This window comes from Cyclopterus lumpus, chromosome 5 (genome assembly GCF_009769545.1).
Source record: "Cyclopterus lumpus isolate fCycLum1 chromosome 5, fCycLum1.pri, whole genome shotgun sequence".
Lineage (NCBI taxonomy): Eukaryota > Metazoa > Chordata > Actinopteri > Perciformes > Cyclopteridae > Cyclopterus > Cyclopterus lumpus.
In genome coordinates, this window is record NC_046970.1 from 8703558 (window position 1) to 8731334 (window position 27777).

At 42.3% G+C, this 27777-nt stretch overlaps 1 protein-coding gene across 1 annotated transcript; it reads right to left on the bottom strand.

The window, feature by feature from the left end:
* Positions 1-1270: 1270 nt before the first annotated feature.
* mtmr14 (myotubularin related protein 14) lies at positions 1271-24039 on the bottom strand. Its single transcript, XM_034531945.1, has 19 exons — positions 23182-24039; positions 22076-22224; positions 21223-21331; positions 20878-20953; positions 18410-18464; positions 17775-17897; positions 16821-16894; positions 16394-16464; positions 16236-16310; positions 15744-15810; positions 14870-14955; positions 14478-14554; positions 13171-13207; positions 12147-12217; positions 11866-11924; positions 8392-8524; positions 7868-8044; positions 5595-5801; positions 1271-4339 (listed from the first exon to the last, which is right to left on the bottom strand). Exons 1-19 carry the CDS (start codon positions 23314-23316, stop codon positions 4159-4161), a joined length of 1962 nt encoding a protein of 653 aa, XP_034387836.1. The 5' UTR covers positions 23317-24039; the 3' UTR covers positions 1271-4158.
* Positions 24040-27777: the final 3738 nt, after the last annotated feature.

Below are 27777 nucleotides of genomic sequence, written 5' to 3' on the forward strand. Positions count from 1 at the left end.
TTCATCATTTTAGGTGGCTTTTAAATCACACTAATGTATGTTCAGGTCTTTTTGGTTTCACTTTTGTACAGTCAAAAGAAGTGGAGACACCTTTTATATAAAGTCTATTATTTCAATTCTCTGCTCATTTTGCTTTGCACTGCTATTTAAGATTCATTCTCTGGGATGAACAAATCAATCCTTAAACTGCTTTCAATGTACCAAATTACACAGATGAGCGCGTAAGAGTGTGGAATCCTGAGCTGGTTAAGGAACATCTAAAGAACAGGACCCAGATCTGCTACGAAAACAAACCTTCACAAGGATGAACTTTTGGATTCCAAACCATTTTCCTCAGTCAGATGTCTATACGAGCCGTTTCCTCTCATGGGCCGCTTCCATCACAACATACACAACACTGTTTCTGACCTCAACACAAGATCTGGGTCCCATTATCCGTTCGTGAAGAACCTGGTTCGAGGAATATGAAGATGCAGAAAAGTAGAAACTATGCAAAGAGAAGAGGAAAGTGGAGAGGTAAAGAAAAAAAGAGGGAAACACCATGAATGAGAGGCAGCCAGAGGAAAAGCACGAAGACGAGAAAAACCCTGTGCGGACCAAGTGGAGGCCTATCTTGCCTCTGGGACGCCTTGGCATTAATCACCCCTCCTACATTTCCGAGGCCATTACATCTGAAGTTTATCCACATTCCATAAGCGGCAAGAATAATTTAAGCCTGTCAACAGTCGATTAGTAGGATGAATATTTTATGAATCAATAATTCATGAGCCGCTGAAACATTTTAGCATTCACACCTCTGAGGCAGTAGGAAGACGCAGCTGTTTAAATAAACACGAGCTGACTGGGTTCAGGCCAGGTTCCAGCAAGCATCTGGCCTTGGGTGGGAAGACCTTTGACCTTTAAACTTTTAAGGGGCGAAGACAGAATTTTACCAAAAGAAAGCAGATTTCCTGTCGTTAAGTTGCAACAATTAATTTCAATGGGGTTGAATGTTCTTTGAATTTGAACATCTACCGGTAGTTATAACTGCTTTGGGCAATCATGTTGCATTTTACATTATAATTTAATTCTCATTTGCCAAACCATACTTACCTAACCAGACTTATCTGTGTAAAGTAAAGACCCATAGTGTCAGCTTAGGGTAGTACATCATGTGGTGTACATAGTTAATACATCTCTCCATGGATAACGAATAAATCAGAAGATACGGAGATGACCTGCTAAAGCAAATTCATCGAGCCAGGAAGAAATAAGCCACAAGTCACAACAATTGTTTGTTTTGTTGTTGTTTATTCACAATTGCCACCTGCTGCTCAGTTCACTTTTCATTTGTAGCGTGTTGCTTGCCAACAACTAAGAGCAATTAATAACAAAAAAGGTACAATTACTTAAAAATGCCTCAACTGTACAAAGAAGAAACCTCTTCACACAGAAAAGATCAGAACGAGTGCAATGCAGCATTTTAAAAAGAGATTATGAAATTTAAAAAATCATTCGAGATCTTGGGGATGTCATGCAAAACCGGTGAGTGAGAAAGTGACAAGTATTTAACTCCAGAGGAGAAATGCTTCTTATAATGCCTATTTTTAGCACTGTGAAAATGACAAAGTTATTGTAAGTGTCCTGTGACTGGCTGCTTAACAGCTGCAGGCCGAAATATTAAAACGATATGTAACCTGGACTGAATTAGAACTACTTTTCAGGAAAGATATGCTCAAAAGAAAGCTTAAAACCCGACAGGGAGATGATGCCACACCTGAAAGTCGAGCAGATTGTTCTACAGTCAGTTCTTGGAGGACTACAAAATGAAACCACTTCGACAGTCCATGCAGAGAACTGATACATGCAGCCACGTTTCTTAATGCGTTAAGAATAAAGGGATCAAACTCCCGTGGCTTAAAAACAACTCAAGCAAATGTGGTTTTGTGGGACACAGAAAGCAGAACTTGGTTCAAAATGTAGGTGAACAGCAAATTCTGCAAGTTTAAAGAGCCCTTGAACATTTTGGGAAATGTGTGTGTTCTAATTCTGTCTGAGAGAGTTGTGAAAAACAATTCCACTTTCATGTCTGAGCTTTAAGTACAGAGCTGGAGTCAGGACGTGGCTAGCCTAGCTTAGCATAAAGACTCGAAACAGATGCACCTAACAACAACCGACTGATTAACACGCCTAATTAGTTTAAGCAAGCAGTTTCCTCCCATCTCTCTGCAAATCTAAGGTGAATAGGTTCCGGCTCTAGCATCGCATTTAACACCAGCCGTGTTTCCGTTTAATAGTTCAGCTAATTTTAAGCAAACCTTTCAAATGTCGTAAAAAAAGAAAAGAAAAGTGAATTAGGCGCGTTTCCATCCACTAGTTTATAGCAAATAAACAAAAAAAGTCTTACAGGGCAAACCCCGAAAGCTTTATTGCAAAGCTAATGCTCTACGGTCAAAACTTTCATAAATGATTAGCCGCAAACACCCCAAGCTCTTAGAACCATTTAAGAAAAAGAAATACACCCGACACTGGTCCAGAAGTAGAGATCCGACCCAGTGTTACTGAAGATTAAAAAAAAAAAAAAAAAGGCACAACAAAAGGTCCTGAGGTACAGCAGCCGTCTAAACCGTATTGGCGACACCAACAAGCTAGTTCCAAATAAACAGGATTCTTAAATCAGAAAATTACTTTAAAAGTGTTAACCTACGCAAAAGCAGCTCAGGTAGAAATGTCACATGTTTTTGAACAAACTTGTGTAATAACAGCTGGGCAGAAATCGCAGGAATCACGTGGACTTCGCTTCAATGGAGTCCGACGGCGCACGGGTTCGCTACCACGATGCTCAGTGCCTCTTGTGCTACCATGTCAGTGCTACTGAAGAAGAAGGAGAAGAAAAAACGGCTGAATATATGGAGGATATGGAGATATTAGACCGGTGAGGGGGGAAGGCGATTGCTTGGGTACGTTAGTCCCTTCATTTCTGGGCTTGTGCCGTTCAGGAACAGTCACTGTAGATGGAAGTGATCTAGTTACAAGGATGGGATCAGATCTTTTCTTCCTCACATGCCATAAGTAAATCATCCATTCTGTCCATACTGGCTTCCCCGAAGCCTTCAAAACCATTCATAAACAGGAATCCTGCGTCCGGCAATTTCTAAACTTCCCTGAAACAGTCAATGAGGCCACACACACATGGTGACTTACCGGGGTTGCAAACGCACCATGAACGCCTGCAACAACAAACAGCCTCAGCCTCTATCCGAATGTGGCATGGACCATTTTGTTTCACCAATGGTGAAGCCCTTAACCCCAAGGGGATCTTGCCGTTCCTAATAAAAATGTGACGCAAGACTGGGACAACACACTGGCATTAACTCAAACTGCTGAAGCCTCATATTATAAAAAGGACAGAAAGAAAAAGACTACGTTGAGTCCCCTAACTCATTAAGGGATCCCTTCACTGCCAGTACAGACGGAAGGAACCATTACTGCAGGGAATGACTCTTTTAGCCTACACACGGCATTTGCCTATTGCATTAAGACAGACTTTTAAAAACCAATCATTGTCCTTTGAGTCTAGACGCCAAAGCTGTGAGCTCTAAAACACATTCCATAATCAAAATTTGTATCTACAAATTAGAAACCGAATGGGGCCATTTCTGTCAGAACACAGTAAGTGCTGTATTTATCTAATCTTCAAAATCCACCTACAATACACAAAACAATAATTCCTCTGCTTGGATCAGTAATGAATTTAGCAGCAGAAAACATGAGGAGAAACACATCGCCTGTACATGGGACGGTCTCTGCAGGGACTCTTAGGAACAGATTCAGTAAGAGCAGAGGGAACAGGCAGAGACACCATGTTCTCAGCCTTTTACATTTCAGCAGCTAGAACGCATTCTTAAAATCCCTTTTTGATACTGTGGCTGAAAAAAAATTTCTCTCCCTGAATGTGAAAGATTAAAAGTCCAGAGAGAAGTTGGCACAGCACAGGCAAAATCAAAATATAAATCCAAGCGCGTAAAAGTGGAAAGGGAAATTCAAGAAAAAAAAGAACAGAAATAAATGCTTCACCCCTGAACTGAACAGAGATGTTTGGCACTTTATTGTACTGAGTCCAGGCATGTTGTGTTGACTGTGGATGGATGGAAGCGGAAGGAGTCACATTGGGAGGGTTCAAACGATGGCGTTGGTGCCGCGAAGGCCTACCCCGCGGGCGAACTGCTCCAGCAGGCCGGTGATGGCGCCAGAGGGGCTGGGCGCCGAGGACTTGAGGCCGACGGTGGAGCTGTAGGCTGCCAGGAAGACTTCCCGCACCGCCTCCAGGCGGGCCTGACGCTCAGAAGGGAAGGGACACCTGGAGAGGGGAGAGAGAGAGATGAGACAGGAAGAAAAGGTCTGTAAAGGAAGCCTGCCAAGAAATCAGAAAAAAAATAAAAATAAAAAAAGACAGAAGCAAGGTACTTCTGGATTAAGCAAAGATCGACATCACCATCCTCTCTCATTTCTTCCCAGTTCCCTCTGAATAAAGACAGTGAGAGGTTATTAGCTTTCCCCCACTGCAAGTGGCGCTGGTGGGACACACTCATTTTGTCAGTCAGATCAAGCAAAAATTAAAGCGTTTCCCCTGATGAGAGCAGAGAGTGTGGAGGTTGATTCAGAGGGAGAACCTGGTGGACAATGGCTCGGTTTAGTGGGGGGACCTCGACAGGAAACCATCTCTGTTCAAATAACTACACATGCAAGGGAATGTTTCTGATTGGAAGTAACAAAGACTGTTGATCAGTATGCAATCGTGGTATACTTCAATAAACATGATGAAACGTTGAACCTAGAATTACCATCTAATTGGTCTAACAATTTGTCTAACCACAATATCATCGCTTAATTTTATCCTATTGGACATTTTTGTGGAATGGTCATAATTAGCATATCAATTCTTGAGTTATGGACAAAAACAGGTGTTGTGAGGTCACTCTAATCAATTAATCCTTGAGTCCAGGAGGACATTTGTCGCCAAGTTTAAAGACATTCTCTCGAGGTGTTCCTGAGATATTGCATTCACGTACAATTTGAAGACATAATTCGTTCGGCTCCTGTCCTGAACTGTAAACTATATTGGAAAAGTAGCTGCTAAAAAACAGACTTAAATCCTCCACTACCGAAGCACTTTGATATTGGGACTGGAACAGAGCTGGATCTAGTGGACATCCAGGATGACTATTCTCAATTCTGTGAGGCTGTATGTTGATGTGTCCTTGGGCAAGACACTTAACCCCAGAAATGCTCCTGTAGCTGTGCCTGCGCTGTATTAATATGTGTGAATGTTAGTTACTGCTGATGTGCAGGTGGAACCTTACCTCCTCCCATTAGTGTATGCATTAGCTTTCCGCTAAATGCTAACATCAGCGTGCTAATACGCTGGCTGATACTAATCATCCAGTGACAGAATTTGCCGATTTGATTGTGACATTGACCCTTACACCAATCAGGGCGAGCTTCAACAGAGAAAGAATCGCAGGGTTTCCTCAAGGAAAAATATTGAGTGGAGGTGGTAGATCAGTCAAACCCATACCTCATCCCAACAGGAGGGGTGGCACGGTGGTACTCACATTCGTCCGCTGGGTCCTTCGTCCTGAAAACTGAAGGGCAGGGGGGAGTCGTAGGCAGCAGCCACAGCAGAAGAGGTGGAGGAGGCCGAGGTCAGAGGTGGAGGGAAGTGGCCATGGTCGTGGATGCTGCCACAACCCGAAACTATCTGCCAGCTCCCAAATTCTGTAGAGAGGGAGGAGCCGGAACGGGTGTAGTCTGCTGCCAACCTGAGAGAGACGGGAGTGGGGGGGGGTTACGTCAGAAGTCAGAAGACAAAGCACAACGGACTAGCTTAATGGATGACGGGCCGAGTCTTAGAGGTTCCTTATTGGGTTAGGGTTAGGGCTGGTCTCTACAAAGGCCAGAGGACACTGCTTCCTCACCGGCTCATTAATGCGCACTGAGAGCGACACAGCAGCCTGTGTCGAGCTGCTAGGACGACTTCAAATAGACGATGATCGGTGATCAGGTCGACTTCAGTCCAAACATATCCACACTGGTGTGTTCACTATAAATCACAGTGTGTGGATATGTTTGAACTGAAGTGCAACCACTACACATATAAGAGTATGCGTTCATCTTAATTCAGTAATTGCTGGGATAACAAGTATATACATCAAATGGGAATGTGGACAAACACTTGTTTATGTGCCGGATTTACTCATCAAGAGGAGACTCTCTTACTGCCCATGCATGAGCTGCAGTTTGAGGCCACAGGCTCTGCTGGTGGCTCCAGAGCTGAAGTCCTGTGGCGATCATCCAAGATTCACATCACCGACGTGACATGCGCGTGTAAAAACAAGGTGGCGCGTACTGGCTGACGCAGTGCCGTAACGGAAACACATGAGGCCCCCCTGCAGAATAACCCTGAGAGCCCCCCCCCCCCACATATGTAAGGGATAATGTATTGTCCGGCGGTCATTATCCAAAGATACACGTAAACGAACAGGACCCAAGCTTTTCTTTTGAGGGAAATTTATTCAATCAGAAAAAACAGCTCAAACAGAGAACAAATGTATTCCAACAGAAACAAAAACATATGCTAGGGCCTATCAAACAGCTCAAACAGAACATACGTTACAAAAACATAACAAATATGCCTACATATAGTCGATACACCGGTAGGCTACTTTCTACAGGTTTGCATTTGAATACACATGTGCGCGTCTTTTAGCAAATCTGTGTGCAAAGTCTTTAACCACGCTCTTTACATCTAAACTGCGCGCACGTTTATTCTCTATGCTAAGGATGGCCAGACCTGACAGCCTCTCTTGTGACATGGAGCTTCTGAGATATGTTTTGATCAGTTTTAGCTTGGAAAATGACCTTTCTTACTTAACGGTTACTTTTATTATTTTGTACAGAGTCGTTGTCTTCTCAAAAGGGTTGCAGTGTTGTACAACGTGAAATGAAGTTAAACAACGATGTGGTTGTGGAGATAATTAAGGAGGGGGTCCGATAATGGGCGCAGGGGGTATAGTGAGAGCATAGGTTTAATAAGGTTAATGTATTTTCAAGCACAACACATAGACAGAGCAGTACAGCTGTCAAAGTATAACTTTAGCTACGTGGTAATGTTAGCTATAGCAAACAGTACAATACCCGTCTCTTGTGGCAGATGAGTGCACACTTCACCAGCTGGTCGAAAAAGACTTGTAATTTTGGGAAGTTTGGCATTCAATTCAGAAATGTTCTGTTTTGAATGCCGCTTTTGGGCACCACTTTTAAATGTGCGTTTCATTTTTCCTCAAGAGAAATTTCCTCGTAGTTCTCCCAGAATACGCCGCGGCTCAACAATAACACCAGTCCGCGTAGCAGGAGGCCCTAGTGGTTGCCTGTTACGATTGCCTTTACAACTATTATTTAAAACTTATAAAGCCAGTTTAAAATACTTTTTTTTTTTATTGTGTAGCTTTATGAGAGAGACAACTTAATATCTTAATGTTATTACGTAATGTAATATTATTTATTTATTACATTATTCGGCAGCCATCATCGGCCAGAGCCGATAAACCGGTTGCCATGTCTCAGACAGAATCTGCCCATGTCCGTAACAGCTACACCTGGGCCAGACATGGCAACAGTGAAATGTGCCAAAGGTGGCTCACTTTTGGCCGCATCGAGCCGGAACACAGCCGAGTCAGCCGACACTTAGCTGCAATACAGCCGAGTCCGCTGGCTAGTGTTGGATTAAAAAAAAAATAAATTGGCACGCAAGGCCCCCCGCGGTGCGGGGGCTGCGGGGGTGATCTCTACGGGCCTGGGCTGACGGGAGTTACATGAATTCCCTCACCTTCTTCCGGGGACGGCCAATGGGCTGCTGCCGGTGCGTGTGGCCATGTGTTCCGACTGGTTGGAGGAGGAGGAGCTTGAAGACCTGGCTTCGCTGAGTGGATGGGAGAGGTGCTCGTCCAGAGGGTTCGGTTTGTTCCAGACTACCATCTGAGGAGAGGAGGTGGGGCCTTTCCTCCTGGGGGGGGTCGGGGGTAGAGAGAGCACGTCAGCTTCCACAGAGGAGGAGGAGCGCATGCAGCTTGTGATGCAGGTTTGCCTTACACATGGAGCTCCCTTCAATTAATTCAATGTAGCACCCACGATGTTCTCCTCTAAGCCAAATCTTGTTGGTCAACCCTGTTAAGTATCATGGCTGTGTGAGCCTGACTACTTCAGACTGGTTAATAAACAGTTTGTTACTTGTGGACGTCCCTGTTTTGTTTGTTGTTCTTTGTTACTGACGCGTAAATCCAAAACGTACAATTGAAAAGACATTGTGTGTGTGTGTGTGTGTGTGTGTGTGTGTGTGTGTGTGTTGCTGACCAGTTGGAGGCCTGGGGTTGGCTGGAGAACAGGTCCACGGTGTCGTTGGTGAGGCTGGAGGAGCCGCCCGCTTCCTCAGTGATGAGGGAGAAGTCACTGCTCAGACTGGTCACGCTGCCGCGATCCCTCGACTCTGTAAGCAAACACGCAGCGGGAGCCGTTAGCTCACCATAAATCTTATTATTACTGCAGACATGTAGACATAAAAAATCCCATCGACATTCTGGAACAATGCTCATGACTTCACAACAGTATGTCGGACTCAAACTGCCTGTTGTGCTGTTTTAGAGTTTTTAAACACCATTTCTCATGAGCATTAGACCTTTAGGAGTTATACGTCACGGATCAATCAGATCCGTCTGTGAAGCTGAGATAGTTTTCAGACGGCAGAGATTGCAATGAAAGGTGACTTTAGGAGAGTGTGGTGGTACATTAGAAATATATGGACTATACCTAAAGCCAAGTTACCATCGGATGGCACACATGCCAACGCTGCCGCGCTTAGTCTTTTCTGTGCTCACAAAATAATCCCTGTGAAAACACAAAGGATTGAATTCCTTTTGTTATGGAGCCAATTTGTGTTTGTATGAAAAGATATGCGGGATGAGAGATTGCATCGAGTTACAGAAGCTGACATATCTCATTAATAACAGGAATGATGGCTGCATTCCACAGTGGAGGACATTTTACTTTGCGCGCTGGAATAGTTTACTGGAACACCAAATGTATCAGAGGCATTCTTTTTGTTATCAATTGCACCTATGCTTATCCTGTTATGTAACAATGTCACGGAAACACAAGAGCCCTGTGCAGCGTTAGAAGCCTCTTAGAGACACATTCTGAACTCTGATTTCAGCAGCTTTTCTCTTCCATTCTGCCAGAAGTGTCTATAAAATTAAATGTAAAATATAACAGAAATTACAAGCCATTTATAGCTGTGAAGTTGATAAACTGTGACATAAGTCAGCATGCTAATGGAAATGCAAGACTCTACTGAAGGTTACGAGCCCTGCCATTTTCTGAAGAGATGAAAGCTCTGTGTTATCACCCAGAGTCTCACTGCTTCGTCTCTCAGCGCTTAGAACCTTTGTTATTCCTCATTGCATCAGCCCAGAGGCAAGTGACAGGAGCTCCCACAAGTACTTCCCAACAAAAAAAAGTTACTCAGATTTTTTTTAAAGAATGACGCATTTAACACATGTCCTGCTTTTCTATTAACCAATGTATGCAACAGTCACTATTTTTCTGGTTCCCTCGTCTTGAAGGGAACCGATTTTTTTTAATTATTATTATTTTTTTTAAATGTAGCTAAACACAGAAGTGACAAAAGCTGCAGTTCCTCAAATGGCCACTTGAAGCTGGTTTTAAAAGCAACTCCATCCCCATAGATGGTATAGGACAGGTGACGTCACCCGTTGGTTTGTGGAGAACATTTGACACCATTTTCTTTTGTGTGCAACCAGTGAGCGTAAGTGACCATTATTGGACTGCGGCTGAGCGACGTAGAGACACCATTTACAGCTTGGCTAGAGACCTGTCAATCACAAGTTAGCCCCACCCTAAAGCATTGTGGTCTATTTGACTCTAAATGGACCATCATTTAAGAAATGAACATCATACTGTATTGAAGAAGACTTGAAACTAGCGATTGAGACCATAAACTCATGTTTAAATATATTAAACTTTTCTGGTCTTCCAACCACTCAAAGCGCTTTAACACTACTTTTCATCGTTGACCCATTTACACTCATTCATACACTGATCACAGAGGTTACCGTGCAAGGTTCCACCTGCCCACCAGGACTATCTAACATTCACATACAGTGCAGGAACCGTCTGCGGGAGGAAATTATGGGGTTAAGTGTATTGCCTTAGGGACACATCAACACAGACTAGCAGAGCCAGGGATCGAACTGTCGATCTTGATTGAAGGACGACCCTGCTCTACCACTGAGTCGCCTCAGTTTACTGAGGTAATAAATCAAGAGAAAAGTATTTATTCTCTGATAAAGAGTTCTTTACAACATTTGCTACGTCGCCAGAGTCGAAGCACCTCTTTGCTTAGCTTGTGTTGTCACTGCCAAGACGACGAGGGCTCTTCTGTGAGTGACCTCACGGTAACTAAGTCCATATCCCCAAGTTTATGTGGTTAAAACAAGCCTTAAGAGATGTTTACGTTTTGTTCTATGGTATAAAATATGTAAGTAAATACTCCTAGAAGCTTTTATGCGTCTTTAAAAAAGCGGTCGTGAACCAGTGACTAAATGAGAAGACTAAACGTCATCACACCGACTAGTCCATCTTTAGCTTTGGGGTGGCGACGTGAAGTCATGTGACCGTGAAGTAATTCCTGTATTGTATGGGTAGTTAAGTAAATTCAACGAGGTCCAGTAGGAGAGAATATCCTCATGCAAAGGTCCAGAGCATCACATTAACATCTAACTTGTTCTATGATTTAGTCCCATATGTATTGAAGTAGCCTAGCCGTATTATTACCGTCTGTATGTAGTTAACAACTGACTGTCATATCACTTTTTTTAAAAAGTTGAATTGAATAATATGTAAACAATATTTATTATTACAGATTTTAAACAGAACTGGATGAATTATAAATAAACTTCATATTACCCTTTTAATAATCGCCATCGTCAGTGGGAAGAATTAACCTATAAGAGTCTATTATATGTCTATAATTGGTTAAAGGCTCTCGTTAAGCCATCTACTTTTCTCTTTCTACATTACATTTCATTTAGCTGATGCGTTTTATCCAAAGCGACTTACATTCATACACACCGTAGACACAGCTACGGGGAGCATTTCGAGGTTAAGTGCCTTGCTCAAGGACACATCGACTAAGGCTAGCAGAGGGGGATCGAACAACCGATCTCACAACTTGAGTCGCTTATAATAATAATAATAATAATAATAATAATAATAATAATAATAATAATAATAGGAATACACATATTTGATTGGCCAAGTAGCGTCACGTGATACAATTTACAACGCATGTAATTGGTTGGTGTGTTTCCTGGACCGCTGAACGCGTGCCTTAAATGCAAGAAAAGCTGCGCCGGTCAAAATGTAATAATTCTCAATTATCTATCGGTTATACAGTAGGTCCAGGTCTGGAGACCATGGCGCCTGGTCCGTCTATTAGTGATCCCTGCTTTTTAGCCTAACGTTAGCTTATTACTACTGGAAACTACATTCACGCTTCAATAATCATAAAAGTGGTGTTCATTTGTGAATATTATATTTATTTTCTGCAATAATCCAAAATCCAATTAAAACCCCATTGCCTTTTCTTGAGGGAACCAGTGCGATGATAACTTCCCAGTTGGCCTACAAAACTACTTCATCCCTGCAGCCCTCTATAATGAGGAAATATAGGAAATAAATTTGCCCGTTGAAGGAGCGCATCCATCTGAGGTCTCCTGTAAGTTGGCCTGTGGGGAGGGAAGGAGGACTTACTTAACTGGCAGAGATCTTCCACAGTGAAATCACCGTCTTTGATGTGAGAGTTCTTCCTCCTGAAAAATAATAATGATGAAATAACTGTCGGAGATCAAAAGAAGAGGAAGAATGCTAGATTTGCCGACGGAGGCTGTATATTCACAGAGTTAGTTATTTACTGTACGAGTGTTACTACAAAACTTGAGCAACAGACTATATACTATGAAAGCATACAGCTTTATGATAACGATATTCTTAAATATAAGATCATAACAAGCTAACGTCAACAAGGAACATACCTCTGTTTCTTAACAGCTGAGAATTTCTCTGAGACGATGTGCTTCAAAAAATTGAAGCAAAAGAAGAAAATCTGAAGGAGAAAGAAAACATGTTTGATTAGAGGTGAAACAGCAATCGATAGTACCTCAACAGCCCAGACGTCGTCCTTAAATATACAGTTCTTTCACATGGAACAGTCGTCGTACATACTGCAGCTCACTGGTAGCAGCAGGTACAAAAACAGTGAGAGGAATGACCCTGTAGAAACATGACCTTTGACTGGATTTCATTCTGTTGGTATAAAAATATAAAATAAAGAAGCACTCTCTTTTTGATTCTTAGGAATAAATGTGATGCTAATGTTGATGTTTTAGACAACGGACACCTTTTCTCCAACAATGTGCATGGCTGATCTCAGATTCTTGAGAATAACACATCTTCTTTTTGACCTGTATTTAACCATGCGAGTCATGCCTTGATTTGAATTAATCTTTTTTTTTTTTTTTTTTTTTTTTTTTAAACAGTCGTTTTTCAAAGAATTGTGACCATGAAGTGTGAGCAAGACATTTTGCATTTCAAAAATAAAATTGGGATTACTGTTCTCGTCTTTCTCTGATGGCTCTGTGATGTCTTTAGTCTCACAATCAAATAAAACGCCTGTGGCACATAATTCTTTAGAGTTCTTATTCTTGTAATGTTGCGACTTAAATCTCCTTGGAATATTACTCTCCTCCCCAGGGGCTGTAATTATAATTATTAGTCAAGTTTTACCTGCAATGCCTCGTGGCTTTATGACATGTGATCGTCAAAAGTTCTCTCATCATAGCTTCCTTTCAGACCAAAAATATGTTTCATGCCTCCTCACATCAAAATCTGACTGATTGCTTCAATTGTGTCTCAACCTGAACATTTTTTTTTCAAAAGTATATTAATCATATTATTTATAATTTGTTTAGGATGCATGTCCTATCGTGTTCCTGTCAAACGCCTTCCTGTCAATAACAGCTTTATCATCAAAGTTGTAGGGAAAAAAATATAACTTACCTCCTCCCCTTTGGAGAGTCGATCTGGCAGCATGTGACTGGAAATAGAAAAAAGATCAATGCACCGCATCCCATGCCAGCTGCTACTTATGTATACCAAAACAACTACTCAACACAATCCTATCTTCTCCATATAAAGACGCATGTTCGAAAGTCTCGAATAAATCGTCATTCCCCAAATCCCCAAATCATTTTTGTGGATTCAAGCAGTATTGGAGAAGTGAGATCCATTGATGATTAAACAGCTGGCTAGATATCGTCAGGGCTTGGAGAGAAAAGGGGGTTTTGGCATTAATTTTGCCAATCAAAGCACGAGTCAAGGACTTCTCTGGGGATCATAAAACCGTCCGTCGGGCTGATAGCCATGAAAGAGAGAGCCAAACAAGCTGGATTCCAGAAGTCACAGCAGCAGCTACAGCACCTCTGGCCAATCCCTCTGGCTCTCTGCTTCATCCAACTCCTTCGTCCCTCCAGGGCTCCATAACAAGGAATGCCCTCTGCAAGTAAAATGCCACCTCGGGCGAGTGAATCTCACCTGCCTGAATGAAGCACGTTTTTCCTGAGAAGATGATGGTGATGGTGATGGTGATGATGATGATGATGATGATGATGATGATGATGATGATGATGATGATGATGAAAGTAGCAAAGGAGTGAGCCTTCTTACTCATTGTTCAACTTTCTTTTAAAAATTGCGCTCGACAAATGAACTTGAGGCAGCGGGTAAAATGGCGGAGGGTAAATACGATGTTTACAAGCTTAGACAGAGGATGTGGGCAGAACGCCGCCATGTATGTATCGTGCAGTTTTGAGAGCAAGCGCAAACATGACAATTAACTTTAGACCTTGTTGTTATTTCATGACCACGAATAAATTATGTTAAACATTAACATTGAACCTTGCATACACAACCACACTTCTTCTTCTGCTTGGCCAATGTCCCGAGGGCTTAGACGCGCCTGCTGATGTATAATTACATGGGCTAGCTTGCTACGAGAAATCCTGCTGGTAATTATGAAAGGAGAACCCCAAGAGAGAGAGAGAGAAAATAAAAGGAGTCGTACTACTCGTCTCATGTCCCTTCTGCTTCATCAACCAGTCACTTCTCAATTATGCGTCGCAGATAAACACGGTGCGTCTCAAACCATAGAGAAGCTGCGAGTGCACCTATGAAGTATAAATGCTGCCTAATGCGCCATGAGTTCACCGCAAACTCATGAAATGGTGATGGATGATGTGTGTGTGTGTGTGTGTGTGTGTGTGTGTGTGTGTGTGTGTGTGTGTGTGTGTGTGATTTGTTTTTGTTACCCGAAGAGGAACCAATCGTAAGCGATGGTGAGGTACAGGATCTCGGCCGGCTCCAGGCTGGCGTGCACGGCGCCGTCCTGACAAAGAATACACGAGGAGAATGAGTCAAAACAGCCCGCGTTCGATGAAATACCGCGGGCCGATCGTACACCGGATGTCATGCATTTCTTATTCCGACTGAAAAGTGTGTGGTCTGTCAGCAGCTTCCATCATGGAGAAAAAGATTACATATTCATAACATACTCCTTACATTTTTAATAAAAGGCAATGAACACTGAGGCTAATCCAAAAGCGTGTTTGAAGTGGTAAATTGGATGCATGTGGAGGGTTGTGAATGAAGACTACTAGCGTCACTAATTAATATGAAGGTGGGGGGTGAGGGGGGAACTTACTGCCCACAGGGAGAGCCTGAGGAGAGACACAAACAGAGGCGTTCGGTCCCAGCCTGATATGCAGTGCACCAGGAGGCCGCTCTCATCTAAAACGAGACACAACAACATCATCGAGGTCAACAGCAACTCTGGTTAAAATAAGGCCCGTGGTCACTAAATCAATGTTAATAGAAACATTTGGAATAGGGCAGGTTTAAACCTCTGAACCCCAAAACCCGCCAGTGGGTTTGAAAAGCATTTATTCATACAGCACCATTTATAAACAGCCAGAAGCTGTAAAAACAGACATTATCATGTTTGTTTTTGGAACGGTCCATAAACACATCATGTGTGGAGAACGAACATCACGAGAAGCAACCAAATCAAAGCTTAAAGTTAAAGACTTTATATATTTCAGCAAAATGAACATTCATTTCATCATTAATTGATCAGCGTTTTACATAGTAACATGTTTGGGAAGTAGTAAACATTCAACTGTATAAATGAGACTTGTGCCATTTGTAAACAGATGTGCTCATACACGTTTTGCTGTTGTCAAGAATCTAAGCCGTCGCGCATGCGTAACCTGTTAACGCCATAACGTAAACATGTACACAAAGGTAAAGGCATTTCGCCATGTATTTATTAATGACTTTGTTTTATGACCGTGTATTTGGACTTTTGCAATTCGTGATGTTCTCAATAAAGGTCTTTCTGCATTTCCCCCTGCGCCCCACTTGTAATACCACTGCTCACAGTTTGAGACCCACTGGTCTATATGAACCATCAATAAAAGATCACAATCGGCTAAATTACGTCATCAGTGGCAGAGCTCTCCTATATTCTAACTTTAACGCCCCACAACCCTAAACCAACATGTTCTGCTACAACCTACCATCACTGTTGATGATGTGGAGCAGCAGCTTTAGGTAGTTCTGAGTCTGCTCCACCAGGTCCCACGACTGAAACAAACAAACACACATACGTAACATAGAAATCAAATGACTGGTTGCACAGTGAGGTTTTTAAAACAGCACAAATCATCTTCCACCACATCTGTCTGTATCATGCAGTGTATCTGCACCAGCTTATTCCTGCCATTTGTTTAACCAAATATATAGTAGAAAAGTCTCCAGGTTTACACCTCCAAAACGCGTTCCCCCAAAACGCAGCCATCCATATGGCCTATATTTATTATTCTAAAATCGAGTCAGTGAGGGTTTAAACCGCACTGCAACTATTACCGCATGTGTGCACGTACTCATCTGAATTGTGGCCGAAGCACTGTGCGGAGTCGGACAACAGATGGCACTGACACGCCACAAACATTACAGAGAGAGTCACAGCTGAGGAGAGCAGAGCATGAGGTGAGAAGAGAAGCGCTAACCTGGTATCGAGTCCAGTCGATGTTCAAGTTTTGAGTAAAGCACATGGGGATTGTCAAAGGAGCGTCCACATAGTCCTGTCAGGGGAGACACAGTGTCGTCAGATCGATACAGAGCCGAGCTACCGTTGAATGACGGACTGAACAGACGGTCTCTCTACCTGATTCCAGTTGAACACGAGACCCTCGGCTGTATAGTCTCTGTCTTTGTAGTCCTTAAAAAACTCACATCCTGAAAAGACAAAAAAAATAATAATTACACACTTAGCTTTTTTTTTTTTTTTTTGTAAGTCGTAAACAGTTAAAGCTTTTTTTTTTTTTTTTTTTTAAACTTCGTGGTCCAGCTACAGGCGAACTACATGGAAGTCATTTGTTGCCGTGCACATATCATAAAATAATCTTCAAAATCATTTCGCCTGCTCAGAGTGTAAACCACCACCCGTTGTCATATGTTTGGGGGTGTACCCGAATGCACAGTTGAATCTGATTGGTAAAATCTCATTCATTTATTTATCAAATAATTTCTAGCTGCTGTTTTATGACAGCGATGGACGTTGTCTACATATCCGCAGTGTTTAGAGAGTTTACCTGGGTAAGGCACAGAGAGCAAGGTGAAGTCTGCATAGCGTTGGACCTTGTCCGCCTTCTCAGATGATGTCACACTGCAGAGACAGACGCAAAGAAACAGGTGAGATACATTGGGAGCATTCATTTTAATATGCAACCCTTACATAACACAGGGCCATCCTATTGGCCTAAACTGCTTATCTCAGCAAGAGCAGAATCTATACACATTTTGGCACTTTCTGCAAAAAATGAAAAGCCTTATTTTGAGAAACACCTTCTACAGCCATGTTTAGTTTATTCTTGCAGTTCAGAATTAAAATACATTATATTACTCTTATATATGGTATAACTGTTCACCGTTTCCTGCCTTCTAGCATAAACATGACGTCATGCCATCCCTTACATCCTTCTTTAGTTTGATATATAAATTCATAGCTCTATTGATCCTTCATTTTTAGTCAAAGATCTGTGGTTGAAGTTACTACATGGAACCTTTTTTGTGTGTTGAATTTGCGGTCCCTATAGACAAAAGCGGTAGTTTCCGAGCACCAGAGTCCTTTGAGAAAACATCATACCGGTGGCTCTGATAATAAGCATCAAGAACAACTAGATAGAAATCTCCTCTCTGATGGTCTTGTTTACTTATGTAGGTCATATAGAGAACCACTTAAAAGTTCCTTGTAGTAACTTTAAGCAACCGCACAGGTACCATCTGTTCCACGTATAACAGCCGCGATCAAATACGGTTTAGTCCTTAAAATACCAAGAAGGCTGTTACATTGATTACCAAGCTCTGTATACACAGATACAATAAAAACCCAATCTCAAGCCTTCCCAGGTTAGACATAACCACAAGCGCACAGAGTCAATAGTGAGATGCCGCCCATGAGGTTTCTTCTAACAAAGTCCAGTGGAAACGGTGACCTAGTTAACAGAGAGGCAGGCTGTGGATAATTGGTCTGTGCTGTTCCTTACTTTAGGCCAAACTTAACCTTCTTGTTCTCCACCATCAGGTCACAGATGTAGCGAACCGAGAGGTAACGTAGCAGCTTAATGTCGAGGCCTCGAACCTTGTCAAAGAGCTGAGAGTCCCCATTCCTGAGGAGGAGGAAACGGGGGGAGAAAGAAGGAGGAAAATAAATATAGAAAGAATGATGGCAAAATGGACTCTCTTGCTCGGTGTTGTCTTTCGGTCAGTCACATATCACTTCCATTGTTGTGTTATTGTTTTCTAAAGTGATTTGTGTCACACGGTGATATGGCTCAAGACCTGTGTCTGATGTTCATTGTACACTAATCTATCTAAAAAGGTCTACGGCGTCGGTATTCCTTTCTGGGTTTTTCAAATAGAAACGCAGACTTTGACTTGGTTACCATAGGCTAATCAACGAGGTTATGAATAATGTGATCGCTAGCATGAGCTGAGTCAACGTTTAGCTTTAGCTTAGATATAACTGAAGGGTTAGTTTGGATATTTTTGGCGAGGAAAAAATGGCTTTGGAGGTAACTGCTTCAGTTCCCCGTCAGAAATGGTAAGAGGCCTTTCAGACTGGGAATTGAAGCTGTTATATCAGGGGGTTTTCAAAGCAATAGGAAAAACATTTGATTACCTGACTGCACTGTCATCCTCTGGAACCTCCTCAGACTCTGCGTCATCAGTGCCCCCTAGAAAAAGAGAAAGTGCACAAGATGAAGATCTTCACTCGATGTGGGACTAATGACAAGGACTCAAACTCTATTAATTATTTTACAGTTGGAGAAATGTTATACGGCCGGAAAATCCTGTTGGTTTAAGGGCTGAAGACGAGTTCAGTGTTTAAACACAATACCGTTCAGAGCTTATATATATATATATATATATATATATATATATATATATATATATATATATATATATATATATATATATATATATATATGCATGCATGCGTGTGTTTTAAGCGTCCCAGAACATTTGGACTGCCCTTTCCACATCACCTTATATCGCCATGAATAGCTAAACAGATTAATTTCCTCTTGTCAGTAAAGCAAAAAGAATGTCCGCTAGCCTTTCATATTAGATTCAACATTATCAGTAAACTCTAAGTATCAAGACAATATGAACATTCAGGCTCCCCTGTGTGGCTCAAAGGTGTACTGCAGATAACAATATAAACAATTATGTTCTACTAATGTATCTCCTGTTGGTCAAATTAACTAAAACATACCAATTATTTTGTGTGAGAGATGAGGAACTGCAGATGCAGCTTGTATCCCTTCTGGACATCTTGATCCTGGCTGACTAGAAACTGAATATCAGTTCTGTAGTTCGGCCCGTCTCTTGTATTGGACGTCAAACAATGCGACAATGAACCCCACTCTGACAAACAAGCGATCAAAGCCAACAGTCAAGTCGATTTAACCAAACTATTTTGGCTCGATTGATCATTTTAGTCATTTGGTATTTACAGGTTCTGAACTATAAGCAGCACCTGCTTTTATTGGCTTTACAGTGAGTGAATTGAATATTTTGAACTGTTGGTTGAGTAAAACAACACATTTAAAAAGGAATACTTTGCCCCCAAAACGATCGTTTGTACATCAATCTATCTACAAATATTGATATACAAATGAGGGGTGGGCAGCACAATTTTGTCAGACTCTCACACGACACAAGCTGAATAATCCACTAGCTCATTTATCCAGTTGTATGCTCACTACCTTCTCCAAAACACTACTGTTTAAAAATGCTTCTGCACAAAAAAGCCTCGCCCTTGTGCGCTACTCGTCCGGACCAGTTCGAAGTGTTCCAAATAGTTTGTGAACAGATGATTGGCTTTGGTTTCGTATAATGGGTCAAAGTCGAAGCAGGAAGTTAGTCTGTTGACTGTGATGGATTGTTTTTTATAGACATTTTTGAATAATAATTTTCCTTTTGCTCTTCATTGTCCAGATACATTTGGATCTGTGTCTGAACCTCTAGCTCCTATGCCACACTTATTTTCAGAGATATCGCAGCATTGTGCATACAGTGGTTTAAGAAATGACCCAAGTAGCAATACAACAGTATTCTCCTTTAAAAGAAGCGCAACCAGTGTTGTTGCATATTTTACTCCAGCTAACATTTTTCAATGCCTTACCAGAGTGTTTTACATTTCGGAATGCCAGAGACAAGACAATCTATCAGAGAGTGTTTGGTTTATTGTCACTATAACAGTACAGGCCGGTAAGACAAATTCCTTCATATTTGTTGTACTTCTGAATGAGGCTCACCAGTCTTTTAAAGGCTAAACACTGAGCCTCGGTAACAAAAAGTTTGACAGGTGTCTAACAACTGCTGCAACTATTAACAAGTCAGAGAGAAAACAATGAAGTGCAACATGTCATGGAAAAAGAGACGGCCGCAACTTCCCCTGTTTAGGCTAAATTTAAGCCGTTTAAGTGCGCGCGTGGTGTGTGAGTGTGTTCGTCACGAGACCCGATACTTCTGTTCAAGTCAAGGCTACAAATTCCATGTCGAGGGACGACAGTCGGGAACAATCAATCTGTGTTGAAATCAGCAGAAAGAGGGCAAGTTAACGTTAGCCGTTAGCAGCCGGTGGGGCAGCACAGTCCTTCTCGGCTAAATAACAGAGAAAACAGCTGAAGCTAAAGAAGGTTGTGTTGAGTTACATTCGGATGCGTTCAAGCTCTATTAAATAGAAAATGATGGTAGTTGTAACGGGCCCCAGAGCCCACTATTTACTAGTTATGAGACACCAATGCACCATCAGGCACAGGTTTAATATAGTTTACATTAATTACATTGCATTTCATTTAGCTGACGCTTTTATCCAAAGCGACTTACATTCCTACACCGTAGACACAGCTATGGGGAGCAATTCAGGGTTAAGTGTCTTGCTCAAGGACACATCGACTAGGTCTAGCGGAGGCGGGGATTGACTGATCCTGATTGAAAGACGGACTTGCTAACCACTGAACCACAGTCGCCCTTATACATTCAAATGAGTTACTTAGGCTACTGTATTGGGAATAGCTCTCTCTATGACCATCCCTGTATGGGTGTGCGTGTGTATGGGTGTGTGTGTATTTGTAGTACCTGAGAAGATGTAGTTGTAGCCCGTGCGTCCATACAGCTCCCCCCATCCCGCCAGAGTGGACGACCGGCAAATATGCTGTAATGTGAGAGAAACAATATTGGATCAGGCGGTTGTCTTACGGCTCACACTGCCATGTTGTAACAATAAGTAGTATTTGCTCGCCTAATTTTGCCTTTTTCCCACCAAATGACAAATGAAAGTATTTACTGATTAATTTAATAATTGAAATATTCGTCGCAGCTCGAGACATTAGGAATGTTGGAGACATTGAAAGCAAAACTCTAGACATACTGGCATTTACACTGGCAATCGACAATATTATTACTAGACTTTTTTTCTTTTACCTTGCCGTTGTAGAGGATGACCGGACAGACGAACCTCCCTCTGCAGCGAGCCAGCTTACTCCGGTTTACCAGGTCCTGCAGCTTACCGATCTGCACTGTGCTCTCAAACCTGCAAACACACAGACGTTCTCCATCAGTCCGTCCACTTCTTTGCTTTAATGTACAGAGAATACTATTATAATGCAATGAGCGAAAACTGCTGACACCTATCAACTTTGCAGAAAGAGCCAGATTCACTGGCAGAAATGCACAGCTTCTCCAAGCTTTCAAACACTGCTATATGTCATTACAGATATTATTACTGCCTTTGCAAATAAGTTTATTATTCTCAACTCTGTTAATGCTTTTCAATATTTGAAAAGTTATTTCCCCAGTTTAATACTTGGAATCGTGGGAAGCTGCAAGACAGACTATAAAATAAAGATCAGCAAGGAATAAAAGTACTGAGCTCATAAGGGATTTGCCCGAGTCTTTTTTGAATACAGTATATGAGAGCTTTAGTGAGTGGTGAATAACAGGTTTCCTATGTTAATGCACGTCTTCCATTTACAGCAGAACGGTGGAAAACAGTTCACCTTCATTATACAGCAGTGAGAAATACAGACCTATTGAATCACTAAAAAGCATTTCCCATTTACGGCTGCATTGCGACAAAATAGTCGCCTCAAACCCTCTGCTGCCTTGATGCGATCAGAGGGGCCGGTAGATGGAGGCTGACCGTTGCCCCCTTCCCCATAGTAAGGTGTGCATGATTAGAGGAGAGATTCAAACAAACAACAGGGGTAATCGGTAACCGAGTGGACTGCACTTTGTAACGGAGAACGGCGGCTGGACTGGAGTGGCGGACGGGTACCTGTCTCTCTCGACGTCCGTGCATTCGTACTCCAGGAAAACGATCTGCTGTGGGTAATGGCCACACACCTCTCCATTGGAGTTGTGGATGATACTGTACTTGTAGTCTCTGGCGAATAACTCCAGGCAGCGCTTCTCTATCGCCTCCACCTGAGGAGAAGCAAAAACTAAAAGTTACGCAAGCAGCCTAAAACAAAACTACATTTTGAATGCGGAAAACGAAAAAACGTGGAAATGAGACAAACAAAGTGGGTCTCTAAAGCAGATTCCTCTCTATTGCGTTAACAGATTAGACACCGATTAATCCCAAATATTGGAGGGTACATCAACAGGATTTACATCCGCTGGCATTCAAAATCAGTGTTCCCTTTACACTTGATGACCGATTACAATGGTCAAAAAGGAAAACAGTCAACAGCCATGCATCTACTGAGCTCATCTCAAAAATGATTCACACCTACTGTTAAAGCAGATCAAGCCCATTAGAGGCAGATGGTGTCAAACTTATGCAGACTCCCACACCAGTCAAGTGAGTGTCCCTTAACCATCCACTGTGTTACTATGCAGAGCATTAACACCATTCAAGTGTGGCATTCAGGACCAGAACTATTTGAAGATTACTTGCACTTGCCTGATAGGAGGGCCGTTTTAGCTCAATCTATTGAATTATTGTTGATTGAGCAACAGCATGTTGAAGTCATTTCTGTGTAATTTGATAACCGAATATGTAGACTATAACTATAAAATACACTTAACGATGCACGGTCAGTTTAAGATATGATTGAGGGATATAAGTAAAGCAGAGGGGTCACACCAGCAACAAAAACATGCATCAGAATTGGTCTCAGGTTGAAGACAGTACATGAAAACACTGTACATTTATGAATATTACGGGCAGCTTCGTGGATCAGATGTATGCCGAACCGAGCAGAGGTTCCCTAAAGTTGTTAAGAAGTAATACATAACTACCTACAGTATATGTTGTTTTGGATAACTCCACGGTCACTTTAATTTCCTTGATTCCGCAATGCAGTTCGGCTTATCGTTCACACAGGAGACAGGCTGTCAAATAGCTGAAGTACACCGAATGACGACCCTCAAACTTACCCGAGGAGGGGCTTCCTTTGCTCTGTACTGCATCTTGGAAAACAAATCTATTAAATCCGCTATTTCCTCGCTCTTTCTGACCGACAGCCCGGATGCCGTATAGCCGCCGGCCGAGGTGGGAGAGGCGGCCATCATAGCGCCTCGACCCGCGGTGGTGGCCTCTAGTCGAACTCGACCTCCTTCAAATACCGCAGAGACTTGTCCTTTGGAACGGGAAGACCGACCAGGCCATCCCTTCCCAGGCAGCTTCTTCCTGACTGCCGGCTTGAGGGGGCCAGAGCCGGGGACTCTTCCTGAAGTCAGGGCACCGGCGAGCTGCTCCACTCTCGAAACGCAACCCGCGTCGTGCTACCGGAGTTAGCACGACGAGCGAACAGGCTAGCTCTGTTTACTAGGCGGAGGTTGGTGGCGTCCACGAACTCAAACCCCCCGTGTACTCATTTGAGAGAATCAATTCAGACCTTTGTAGTTCTCCACATCACCACTGTTTAGTTTGCGCTTGGGACATCGGGTGAATTGAGATTTTGAGCGCCTCCCAGCACCCCCGAATTGAACTCCGGTGAGCTGGAGTCAGGAAATCTCCAGGATCTTTCCTGGCCTGCGCACGTTTCCTCAATGTCACGTCTTCATGTCTCATGAGTAACCATGACTATGGCGACACACGAGGTAAAGTTATACAGCAGTCAATCCTGTGGCTGCAGGATCCCAATGCTGCGTCTGTTGTTGTAGACAAAAGCCCCAGCAGTGGAGAGTGGTGTTGCAATATGTGTACTACAGTAGGAAGGTACATCAGGCGGTAAACAGGAAACGGACCTGACCACGTGACACGGCCATCTCCCCCTTTAAATGACGTTTGTTGTTGTTCAGAGCGAGGTCTGCTGTTTTGGACTGCCTGCAGCTACGGTTTTTTTACTCAGACATGGAAGATCTTCGCCTGCATACTGTAGGTTAAGAAAACAAAAGTTAAGGTTGTCTATAAAACAAACGCAACGAACACAATGTGACACAAATCACAGCACAAATCTTAATTCAATCAGTAACCCACTATTTTTCCCCAAAGCTAATAAAAAAAGTTAGTTATAAATCCTACAAAAAAAATATATATATATAAAATAATGTACACAAACTTGAGGTCCAAACAAAGATAAATAAGATCTTTTTTTTCTAAATACATGAACAAAAGGTCTCCAGAAATCATTAGTACAGGAGCATGGAACATATATAATATACTTGTTATTGATGTTTGAACAATTATTGTTGTATTGCCAAACAAGTTCAATTAAACTTGCAATGGTGACAACGGGCCCTATTGCATTCTGTCTAACTATCTCTTCAAAACCCTGTGGAAGAAGTATTATTCTCCTTAGCATAATTAGACCTGAGACAGAGATAAGTGTCCAAGCCACAGATGAATCCCATTTACTGGTATGAGTGAAAGTCTTCACACTTCTTTAACAGTAAGATGGAATATAAGTATGAGACACACAACTTGTAAATTGTATTCTGTTTTCCTCATCCCTGTAACACCTGATGAACTAGCAGGATGTATGACATCACAACTACTTTAAAAGCCAATCATGGTCCAGTATGCTACCAATGCTGCATTTATTCTGCGTGGTATACCATGCAAAGTTCACTGCCATTCAATTCAATTCAATTCAGTTTATTTTGTATAGCCCAATATCACAAATTACAAATTTGGCTCAGAGGGCTTTACAATCTGTACACATACGACATCCCTGTCCCAGGACCTCACATCGGATCAGGAAAAACTCCCAAGAAATAACCTTTTACAGGGAAAAAGGGAATAAACCTTCAGGAGAACAACAGAGGAGGATCCCTCTACCCGGATGGACAGATGCAATAGATGTCATGTGTACAGAATGAACAGCATTACAAAGTTAAATAAACACATTACATGAATATGACAATGTATGAATGGAACAGAAGGAGGTAGAGAGGAGGGGGGGCGGGGCGCATCAGCAGGGCCAACGCGGGAGGCCGGCTCACCAGGCATCAGACACCGCCAGGTCCAATGGACCCTTTGAGACGTGAAGTCACAAAGACTCCGGGGAGGAAGCAGAGTTAATAAGGTGCAATGGAGAGATGTAAATTCATCCATAAGTAGAGAGAGAAGAGGAGATAGGTGCTCAGTGTATCCTAAAACATCCCCCAGCAGCCTATAATCCTATAGCAGCATATCAAGGGGCTCGACCAGGGCAAACCTGATTCAGCCCTAACTATAAGCACTATTAAAGAGGAAAGTCTTAAGTCTATTCTTAAATGAGGTGACTGTGTCTGCCTCCCGGACTGAAAGTGGAAGCTGGTTCCATAAAAGAGGAGCTTGATAACTGAAGGCTCTGGCTCCCATCCCACTTTTTAGGACTCTAGGAACCACTAGTAGCCCCGCATTTAGTGAGCTCAGCTCTCTAGTGGGGAAATATGGTACTACAAGCTCCTTAAGATATGATGGTGCATCACCAATCAAGGCTTTGTAGGTGAGGAGAAGAATTTTAAATGTGATTCTTAATTTTACAGGGAGCCAGTGCAGAGCAGCTAATACAGGAGTAATGTGATCTCTTTTCTTAGTTTGTGTGAGTACACGAGCTGCAGCATTCTGGATCAACTGGAGGGATTTAAGAGACTTATTAGAGCAGCCTGATAATAAGGAGTTGCAGTAATCTAGTCTGGAAGCTAGTCTGTCTGCCATGACATGAGTTACCTCAACACTGCTTTAACAACTTAAAATGGACGAGTTACTTCACTTGGCTCAGACTTTTTTCTGAAATATATTACAATGTACATTATACACAGCACAGACCTACTCAGCTCTGCTGACTCTTTTTTGCTTTTCCATCAACAAAAGTTGCAGATAGTAACCTGGTACCTGATTTATTTGTTTTTTTAGCAGGAGGATCCAAGCCAGCAGGTCCGACAATAGAAGGCAAGGGTGTAGGTTTGTATGGACATGTCCCTGCCAATATTTTGGGAGACCGAATTGTACTGACCAATATTTGAGCAAACTTCTCAAATAACATTAGCAGATTCTTTAGAGTGGAAAGACAGAGAGAACGAGAGAGGAGCAGACTCAGAAGAAATAATTGTTTGTTGACCGGTGCAAATGTGCTTCTGGTGTGATCATCATGGCTTTATTTCCTAAAAAGCCCACTGTAATATTGAGCGGAATCTGATTTAAGATTTAAGTTGGTTTATAGTTATGGCACACTAGCAAAAGTACAAATAATATGTCCTCCCCATTGGTCTGCTCCAGACCCTGTAGGAGACCTTCTTGGTCCAGAGGGTAGTATGTTGATTCTTTAACAACAAATGTGCCTCTTGTTTTTTTAGAGGTTCTTCCATTTCTTCAAGGCTGGTTTTGGCAACACAACACCCTCTTAAGAAATAAGAGGGAATATTAAATGTCTGACTTTAGAGTAGTTTACATTTGGACATGAAGTCACACAGAACTTTTTCCATTTGTCTGGAGTGTCCTCATTAGAGAACGCAAGAGAAGGAAAAAAAGGGCTGGAGAAGAGAGACAGAGTAACAGACTGTGACACCATCATAACTTACAGTGTTACTGTGTAAAAAGAAAGCATTATGACTTCAGAAGAAATGAGTGGATTCCATCTGGAACAGTCCACCCCCAGCAGCACTGAGAGAACCTGTTTAGTTTAGATTCTGTCTGAAGTCACATGGCAGATGCGTTGGAATAATCCCATTAGTCTCAGAGAACAGCTTTATTGCATTGGGTACATAAGCTTGGAGTGACACTGATTTATACCCAAGATTGTGAACGTCATATCCAGCAGTCAGTGTTAAGATTGGTCATTTAGCTACACCGCTGAATGACCAATCTTAACACAACCGCTAGATGCTGCGTTCACACCTCCACACCTCCAGCTCTCCGTGTGATATACCTTCAGCATTTGTATTATACCGTTTACTTTCCAGTGTGCACATTACATTTCAAAATAATAACTGAACATGTTGACCAATAACTTCCTTTCCCTTCTCATAAAAAAAGGAAATCAAAATATTTAACATTTTCCCAATTACAAATGTCCTTGACTGTGTCTCAGTGGTATTTCCCTGTGAAAGCTTATTTTCCCTGCGAAAGGTTATTTTTGGGGAGTTTTTCCTGATCCGATGTGAGGTCCTGGGACAGGGATGTCGTATGTGTACAGATTGTAAAGCCCTCTGAGGCAAATTTGTAATTTGTGATATTGGGCTATACAAAATAAACCTGCTAGTCCATGTCGATGTGTGGGCAAGACACTTAACCCCGATTTGCCCCCGCATGCTGTTCCTGCAGTGTATGGTGACAGTCCTGATGGGCAGGATGCACCTTGCACGATAGCACCTGACGTCATCATCAGTGTGTGAGTAGCTTTAAAGCGCTTTGAGTGGTGGGAAGACTAGAAAAGTACAAGTACGGTCCATTTACCAAATAGTCCTGATGTCCATGGAAAACATCCTCCAACAGCGGCCCACATGTTTTACAATATCTAATAACATAACAAATCCCTGCCATTGATAGATTTAATAATGTAATATTATTGCTACACTTAGCAACCAAAGGTGGGATCGAATCAA

Coding starts and splice junctions, on each gene's coding strand:
- mtmr14 (XM_034531945.1), bottom strand. CDS start 23,316: ATGATGGCCGCCTCTCCCACCTCGGCCGGCGGCTATACGGCATCCGGG. Junction 17,898..18,409: donor GAGGATGACAGTGCAGTCAG/GTAATCAAATGT, acceptor CCTCCTCCTCAG/GAATGGGGACTCTCAGCTCT. Junction 16,465..16,820: donor GCTCTCTGTGCCTTACCCAG/GTAAACTCTCTA, acceptor TTGTCTTTTCAG/GATGTGAGTTTTTTAAGGAC.